At 36.7% G+C, this 9,661-nt stretch overlaps 1 protein-coding gene across 1 annotated transcript; it reads right to left on the reverse strand.

The window, feature by feature from the left end:
* Window positions 1-251: 251 nt before the first annotated feature.
* Window positions 252-1,107, reverse strand: LOC143036103 (uncharacterized). The gene is made up of 2 exons (XM_076203360.1): window positions 952-1,107; window positions 252-428 (listed from the first exon to the last, which is right to left on the reverse strand). The coding sequence occupies exons 1-2, from the start codon at window positions 1,090-1,092 to the stop codon at window positions 252-254; spliced, it is 318 nt and encodes a 105-aa protein (XP_076059475.1). The 5' UTR covers window positions 1,093-1,107.
* Between the last annotated feature and the right edge of the window lie 8,554 nt (window positions 1,108-9,661).

Raw genomic sequence — 9,661 nt, forward strand, 5'->3', positions numbered from 1 at the left:
GGATCTGGGTGCGCACGTCCTGTGTAATAGTAGTCCTTAATACACACACATATATATATATATATATATATATATATATATATATATATATATATATATATATATATACATATATATACATATTGTAAATCCATTAATATTACAATAAAGTTCTCAAGTCAATTTTTGTACGTATAGTGTGTGTTTGTGGGTGTGGGTGTTCGGTCGTCTCTACGTCCATTAATTTTCAAGAAAATCCTATTTCCTGCACTTCAGGAAGAGTCTATTACCTGCACTTTGTACTTCAATTTGAAAGCGATCATGTGAAAGGCCTCTGCCAACATATTGCCAAGCTGGCCTCGCGGCGCCATCATCATAAACGGCCGTGAACAGTTGATGACATTGTTCATCAGGAAGGATACGTCCACGCCGTCGAACAGGTTCTCTCCCTGGAAGAAGAAACAAAATCATTGATCAAATACTTTGAGATCAGACATGCAGGATACATTACAATCTCTTCCTGGATTATGTTTTTCCTTTCAAGTAAAATCATTTGAAATCGTACTTGCAGGAAATATGTGAACTTTGGTTTAGGTCAGCGTGAAGTCGAAGCATGACCCAATTCAGCTGACTATGATTCTCCGTGGAGGAAATATCACTGTCCTCACGATTGATGGGTCCAGAAAATGCGAGAACCCTCGTCTAGACATTCTTTTTCAGAGGAGGTTCTATTAGGCTGTGGGTTCCCAGTGAGTCAAACTCACCACGATGAGCAGAGGTGGGGAACGCTCATAGAGTTGTTTATTGTGCTGTGCCAAGTGTCCTTCCCCTCTCTCTCTCTGTCTCTCCCTCTCTCTGTCTCTCCCTCTATCTGTCTCTCCCTCTACCTGTCCCTGTAGGGGTGGGCCCAGCGTGGGTTTGTCTATACGTGCTGAATGTAAATACAACAATGGTTACATTATCGTAACTTACCTGGCTTCTTTCTGCACCTGTTCTTCTTTGGTCCACTAGCTGCGGTCTCCATGTAGGAGCTGAGTACTGAGTTGATACGAACAAGCACACGATGACACAAACGACAGCAACGACCACAAAACTCTGTTTCATTCCCTTCATGATGCAAAAATTGGGTTTCAACTGAAAAAAGTAAATAAGGAAAGGTCAAATATATAGTTACTAGGAAATCACCCTTCCCGGCCAAAGTTATATCACCTCTACAAGAAAGGCACGTTATCTACCGACACAGCTGTATCGTTGAAGAACGTGGGCTTTATTCATACACTGGAATAATGAAGATTTAGATAAACGATTAACATTTCGCTATGTTCATTGTAGAACACCTTGTAAAAGAGGAAGAAAAGGCTATTCGAAGAATAGTTGATAACGGAGTTACCCCAGCACACTATATTAGCGTAAGCTTAGTCTGCTTATACAAACCAAATAAAACCGCGTCACTCATTATGAGGAACAACACAGATAACACTAGAGAACATACTTGTAGTGAAAACAACGTAGTGTATAAACACACATGTCAGACAGAGAATTATGCATCCCTTCAAAATACTTACATTACAGTCACCAGAACTTATTAAAAAAAGATAGACTATCACCACCGTTACAACGATGGTTTTTTGCTCACTACACAGCACAACACGACAAAAAAAAAAAAACATAAGCAGCAGATTTGAAAAATAATGCTTTCATCATTTACCACAGATCACAAGCCAGACTTGGTGAGGTCTCTGAACTTATGAACATATAAGCTGAGATTATTATAGTTTTACTATTCCCACCCGGCTGAAGAAGAGGTAAGAGACCTCGAAATCTGCAGATACTGGTACCCATATGAATATTGGAAACTTCTGTTCCACATTGAACAGAAGGGGGGGAAAAAATTCTGCAGGTTTGAGCAATCAGCTACACAGAACGTCACCGGATATCCAATTTAACAAGAATTGTTACTATCATCTTAATTATTATTATTATTACCAGCTTTATCATTATTATCATTGTTATCATTATTATGATTATTAATATTATTATCATTATTATTATCATTATTATTATTATTATCATTATTATTATTATTATTATTATTATTATTATGATTATTATTATTATAATTATTATCATTATTATTATTATCATTATTATTATTATTATTATTATTATTATTATTATTATTATTATTATTATTATTATTATTATTATTATTATTATTATTATTATTATTATTATTATTATTATTATTATTATTATTATTATTATTATTATTATTATCATAATTATCGTTATCATTATCATTATTATTATCATTATAATCATTATTACTATTATTACTATTATTATTTTATTAATATTATTATTATTATTATTATTATTATTATTAGTTATTATTATTATTATTATTATTATTATTATTATTGTTATTATTATTATTATTATTATTATTATTATTATTATTATTATTATTATTATTATTATTATTATTATTATTATTATCATTATTATTATTATCATCATTATCATTATTATTATCATTATTGTTATTATTATTGTTGTTATTATTATTATTATTATTATTATTATTATTATTATTATTATTATTATTATTATTATTATTATTATTATTATTATTATTATTATTATTATTATTATTATTATTATTATTATTATTATTATTATTATTATCATTATTATTATTGTAGTTGTTGTTGCTGTTGTTGTTATCATCATCAATATTATTGTTGTCATAATTTTTCAGCACTTCTGGAGAGCTATTTTTTTTTTCTTCTTTTTTTTTCTTTTTTCTTTTTTTCTTATGGGTGAGTTCTCTCAATCTCAGTCCCGTGACTGCCAACCTGGTGTCGTGGGGGACGTCTTCCAAATTCTTCTGGGAAAGTCCTTTGTGTCGAGACGCCATGAAGCCAAAATATTATAATATATTGCTTTCCTTCCTATCAGGGAAATGAAGGAGACCCGATGGAGAATACAGCTTACCACCGAGGGTGACACCACCCAGTTGCAAAAATAGATAAATGAATAGATAAATAAATAAATGAATAAATAAATAAACAAACAAACAAACAAACAAATAAATAAATACAACTTACCACCGAGGTCGACACAACCCAGTTGCAAAAAATAAATAAATAAGTAAACAAATAAATGAATAAATAAATCAATCAATAAATAAATCACACTGCAACTAAGAAGTGCTACCCCGTGGGGCCGGTGCTTGATCTCTCGATCGGCCCCAGAAACTCACTCGATGTTCTTTACAACTTCTCACCAACTATCTTAGGAGCATACGAATATAAGAATGAAGGAGACTGCAAGAAACCATAATGCCTATACTAGGTAGTTCCATGTTCGTTACCACCTATCACCCTCATCCATAAAGTTGTCTAATCTTTTTTTAAAACAACCGATAGTTTCAGCGCTCACTACATGATTACTAAGTCTATTTCATTCGTTGATCACTCTATTGGTAAACCAGCCCTTGCTTATTTCCATCTTAAATCTAAATTTGTCCAATTCAAATCCATTACTTCAAGTACTACTCTATTATCTTAATATGATGACTTTGTCTGCATCCCCTTTGTTAAAGCCCTTGATCACTTAAACACCTCTATTAGATCACCTTGCACTCTGCGTCTTTCCAGAGAGTGTAAATTAAGATGCCTGTCCTCGTAAGATAAATTTCTGAGCCCATGTATCATTTTGGTCATTATCCTTTGTACTAATTCTAATAAAATTATATCCATTTTATAGGACGAAGATGAAAACTGTACCACATAGTCAAGGGTCTAACGCCAGATAGAGTTTGGTAACTACCTCTGCACTTTTACTCGTAACGGTCCTAGTAATGGAACCTAATGATCTGTTAATCTTATTACTGGCTCCAATAAAGTACATTTGCCATTTCACCGATAATATGAATATTTGTTTAGATCTTCCTGTAGTACCTCGGCGTCTTCTCCTGGCCTAATTAGGCGTCCTATTTTAGGGTCGTCCACAAACTTACTAACTTCACTACTAATCCCATTGTCCATGTCGTTTATATACACAATGAACTATAAGGGACAAAAAACAGAGCCATGAGGAATTCTACTATTCCTCCATTTGGATTTTACACCGTTTATTGTGATGCGCTGTGTTCTGTCACTGATCCATGCTCTGATTCATTCAAACAATTCTCCTCTTATGCCATGGGCTTTGACTTTATTTAATAGTCTCTAGTGGGCGCACCTTGTCCAACGCTTTGCTAACTACTATTGTAATCTGACGGTTTATAGACATTAGTGTAAAAAGAGAGAGGATTAGCTACACATAACTTACCCTTGGTGAACCCATGCTGACAGTCACGAATCAAATTATGTCTCTCGATGTGATCTCTGATTCTATTAGTTATTATTGATTCAAGTATTTTACTTATAAATGACGTCAAACTGATTGGTCTGTAGTTGTGCATAGACCATTTGTCACTCATTTTGAAAACAGAAACAATGTTTGCCTGCCCCCAAGAAATAGGAACAAAACTAATGTCTACCGACTCATCAAATATATCCGTTAACTGGTCGTAGATTTCAAATTTACACTCATTTAGCACTCTCGGGAAAAAATCGCCTAGACCCGGGGATTTTGTAGCTTTAAGTCTATCAATCTGTTTGACTACTTCTGCCTTTCTAATGCTATATGTAATTCTACTCCCTTCAACTCAACTAAAGATCGGGTTGTAGTCAAATACCATATTTAACCTCTCCTTTGCATATATCGTGAGAAAATATTGATCAAACAGCTCGTTCATTTTTTCCTCGAATCTAAAATGACATGTTTGTCGTTTCTAATTGGTCCTATCCTTTGCTTATGTTTTGTTTTGTAGAGATGCAAGAAGCACTTTGGGCTGGATCTCGTTTGTCTGGCAACCTTAATTTCGTAGTTACGTTTCGCTGTGCGTGTGTTCTTTTCAACCAGTCTTTACCATATCGATTTACATAGATCCAAGGTATGTTTCCCCGTTTTTTTTTTATTGTTATTATTATTCTTACGTAAAGCCCGTTTTCTTAATTCCGATTTCGTTTTTCAGCCAATCTGACATCCTTTTGTGCGTATTAGTACAATTCATCCACATCGCAGCCCAAGCTGTTGACCTCACGCTTGTGAGTAACTTCACCCAGGGTTCGCGTACCGCTTTCCATGACCCGATTTTGGTCTGGACACTTGGCTGCAAGACTTCCGGGATGACAGAGCATTCCACCCTGTCACATTCCTCTTGGCCGGCCTCGCATGTGACCAATCGTCCCAAATGTTTTCTCAGCTTTTCAAAATTGCAAATGTGGGTTTACAAAGAGAAATTTTAACCTCATTATATACAGTAACTACTTCTTAGTATCTACACTCGACTACGCTGCCACACCTCGGTTCCCAACAATAAGCAAAACAAACATACACACTTTACAAACTCGACAGAATAAACTATTGAGAATAATGACAGAATGCACGAAAGTCACTCCAATAGAAGAACAATAAAAAAAGATAAATAAATCAAAAACAAAAAATCCCCGGGGGGAAAAGTATATGAATATGATAGATCAACGTCTCCCAACCTTTTCCGACCATAGCACCCCCTGTTGTCATGTCTAAGCAGTCCAGCACCCCTATCTTGCTATCTTGTTATTAGAAGGATACAAGAAAGTGAAGTGTACTGCTTGATGATTCATTTTCTTGATTACTTAAAATTGAAACAAATTGACAATATTGTTTGTAGAAGAAATAAGAACACCCTAGAAAAATAAAATAACATGAAAAAAGTCAAATGTGCACAACTAGGTAATCAATGATACATATATCAATGTGATTTTCGTGTGCATCACTTCCCAGCACCCCCTGTAATTGATTTTAGCACCCCCAGGGGATGCTAGCACCCTAGGTTGAGAAATTCTGTGATAGGTGTACAGTTGAAAAAAAATCAACAATATTTACCTATCTCATTATATTGCACCAATACAACTAACAGGATTTATTACTGATATTTTATTATCATTATCCCCACCCTTCACGTCCACTGGCCACACCTGATTTCCGCCACTGGTAATAAACTGCAGTCTCGGTTACTGAATTTAGTTTGCTCGTATTCAGATACTACGAATTTCACATTGTGCACATTACCATTAATGAGAAATGATCTGTGCGGTCATTTTGTCATTATTTCTATTATTTTCTTGTCGATTTTTGAAACGTGTAGAAGATATCACGGCTGCTGATTCTATTTCGTTTAACATGTTTTTTTAGATACCATTTTTCTTTAAGCTGGCTTGAAGTCATCCTTAGTTTACTTAGTTTACATCCTTAGTTTACTTAGTTACTTACCGGTGACAGGGAGGCGGAAGGGAAGGACGGTGATGAAAGACGAGACGAAAGCTAACCCCGTTCTTATCGAGGAATAAGGAACGAATGGTGACAATGGTCGATGGTGCATCGATCGTCTACTTTGAGCAACGTGTCCCGCAGGTGTTCTCTCCGATTCCACCATAGTAATTAACATTCTCTCCTGAAAACATGATATCACGGTACGGATATAGACCAATGATACGTATATTATTCATATATGCGCGTAATACACACACACAGGCACACACGTACACACACACACACACACACACACACACACACACACACACACACACGCATATTTACACAAAGTATATCTTCCAATATCGGTTCATTTGGTAACATTTTCTTTCTTCTTCCCTCCCACCACAAAAAGTTCGTCAGTAAGACTGAAAATCTTAAGAAAAAACATCATATTTAACAATAAGTATGCTGTGTTCTCTAGCTTAATTTGTATTCAAGAAAATCTAATTGTCATGATTATATCTATACATACATACATACATACATACATACATACATACATACATACATACATACATACATACATACATACATACATACATACATACATACATACATACATACATACATACATACATACATACATACATACATACATACATACATACATACATAGGGAATCTAATATGATTACGGCCATTCCCTTGAAATAATTCCACCAATGGTGGGATTATTTCTCACATGTCTTGATGAGCTAATGACCAAGGGAATGGCCGTAATCATATTAGATTCCCTATGTATGTATGTATGTATGTATGTATGTATGTATGTATGTATGTATGTATGTATGCATGTATGCATGTATGTATGTGAGAAATAATCCCGCCAATGGTGGGATTATGTCCACCCCTCTCGCATCGCCCACTGTACCGACCCCCCCTACTCCCCCTCCCTCTCCCCCTTCCACTCCCTCTCTCCCTCCCCCTCCTCTGAGGCGATCTGCTAGGGTCAGATCATCAAGCCACACACCACTGTAAGCCTTTTCATGTATATGGAAAAACGTCGCCCTGTTCAGTCCGTAAAAATATAGTTGTTCTGTGTTCTGTGTAATTGTGTTGTGATAAATGTAATCGTTTTGAAAATGACTCCTTGAAGTCGAAACGTCGAATTTTTTATTAAGATAGATAACTTTGGACAGTTGGTTTTCGATCACCCTCCCAAAGTCAGAACTATAGTGAGGAGAATTGAAAATATTAGGAAGAAGATAAATAATTGTGACAATGCTGTGGTGTTTAACTCAGTATACATATATATATATGTGTGTGTGTGTGTGTGTGTGTGTGTGTGTGTGTGTGTGTGTGTGTGTGTGTGTGTGTGTGTGTGTGTGTGTGTGTGTGTGTGTGTGTGTGTGTGTGTGTGTGTGTGTGTGTGTGTGTGTGTGTGTGTGTGTGTGAATTTGTATGTTCTGAAGATGTAAAAATAATTCCTTGCAATTGATACGTTAGTAAGAATGTAAGATATCGGGTATCTCGTGTTTGCACACCCTCCCGAAGCAAGATCTATGTTGAGGAAGACTGAGAACATTAACTAGTTCACTTTGCTTGCACCTTCTTTGTTCCTCAATCCGAACAGTGGAAACCACAGTGGAAATAGTGTTGGTCTTTAACCTCAGTGTCGTGGACAAGTGGTAGGAAAGAAAGAAAACGACAGCGTTAGTATAGTACAGGTGTTTGTGCTCCTACGTGTTAGCAAACGTGGCGATAACAGACACCACTGTGGCGGATGATGACTATTTCATTTTATTGTTTTATTCTTATCTTATTTCTGCGTAGTCCTCCAAAGAGAGCAGAAGTACCAAGGCCATAGATCAAGTGGTCAGACAGAGCCACAAGGGCCAGGTCTTCGTCCCAAGATGTACATTCATCGAGGGCCACTGCGTCTCAATGATGCCGGGCCACACTGTCGTGTCAACAGGACAGGTCGTTCGACACCACAAAGGCCATTTTGCCATAACTAAGAAGAGAAACAAAAGATGAAGCCACTCCTAAAAAATCTGTCCAAAAAGAGGGTGGATCGACGAAACAGGTAAAGACAAAAATGTCTTGGAAATATATGGGTTCTATTACTTTTGAACCGTGCCTTTTGTACATGTAACGAATGTAACTCATCCTCTTTATATGAGCTCCAATGACCACAGGCCGTTCGGCGCCATGAACCTGAATGGTCTTGTCTGCGAGGGACACTTCCCTCATCTTCTTCCTCTACTTTTCCAAAAATGGATTCCTGTATCTCTCTGCTGATTGTTGGACCGAGGAGTGGAATCGGTAGAAAAATCTCAATATCTTCCTTCGAAGAAAAACAAGAAGCAAATTAGAATATATTAGTAGAGGGTATTGATAATTGGCGAGAAGGAAATAACCCATATGATAAACAAGTTAATGCCAAAGTAAAAGACAACAATACTACCCACCTATATTGTTTAAAGACAGGGTGACGAGGATACAAGCCTATACATATGTATATATCTCCTTGACTTCTTTAATAATGTTTTAGAAAGTATGACGAAAGCAAATCTGTCGATATTATATACTTGGATTTCCAAAAAGCACTTGATACGATCCTATATAATCGGCTACTCAGTCAATTATACTCACGTGGCATCATAAGTAATATTCGTAATTGGATCAAAGATTGGCTAACAGAGATAAAACAATGGGTTGTTTTTTGTATACCAAGAGCTTTTCCCCATCATAAGGGAGGTAGCCAATTCAAAGGCATGTACCTACTCCCACCCATTCCACTCCTATCCATCACCCTTCCCCCCTCTCATCTCAGCTCCTCATGGATGACAGGTCATCCCTGTATCCCGCCCACTGTCCTGGGCCAGAAACAATGTAGCAAGACAGCATGTTCACAACAAAACCGCTTCATTTAATCGGCGAACCTCTCCCCCCCTCTCTGTCCCCATGTGCAGAAAAAGAGAAGACGGGGAGAAATCCTTTTAGGCTGCGTTAAAATATCATTCGCACATAAACACCCCCTACCAACCCATCCCCCGCCCCTTCCTTCCTTGCATAACTAAATCATCTATACACAATTAATCTCCACTCACCCCTATCTCCTGCATTCTTCCTTCCTTGTTCAATAGACATTCCCCTCCTCAACGCCCCCTTCACCCCATCCATCCATCTCATCCTCGGTCGTCCCCTCAAGTTCACTTCACCCACTTCTGCCTTCCACACCTCTTTTACTAAGCTTTCATTACTCATTCTTTCCATGTGTTCAAACCATCCCAATAACCTTTCATCAGCCCTATCTGCCATCTCCT

Source organism: Oratosquilla oratoria, chromosome 2, assembly GCF_046742065.1.
Source record: "Oratosquilla oratoria isolate Oo_2021 chromosome 2, ASM4674206v1, whole genome shotgun sequence".
Classification (NCBI taxonomy): domain Eukaryota; kingdom Metazoa; phylum Arthropoda; class Malacostraca; order Stomatopoda; family Squillidae; genus Oratosquilla; species Oratosquilla oratoria.

What these genes read in the sequence shown, in the direction of transcription:
- LOC143036103 (XM_076203360.1), bottom strand. Translation starts at nt 1,092, where the DNA reads ATGAAGGGAATGAAACAGAGTTTTGTGGTCGTTGCTGTCGTTTGTGTC. An exon ending in CAGGTGCAGAAAGAAGCCAG is followed by an intron (nt 429 to 951) that starts GTAAGTTACGAT and finishes TTCTTCTTCCAG; the next exon opens with GGAGAGAACCTGTTCGACGG.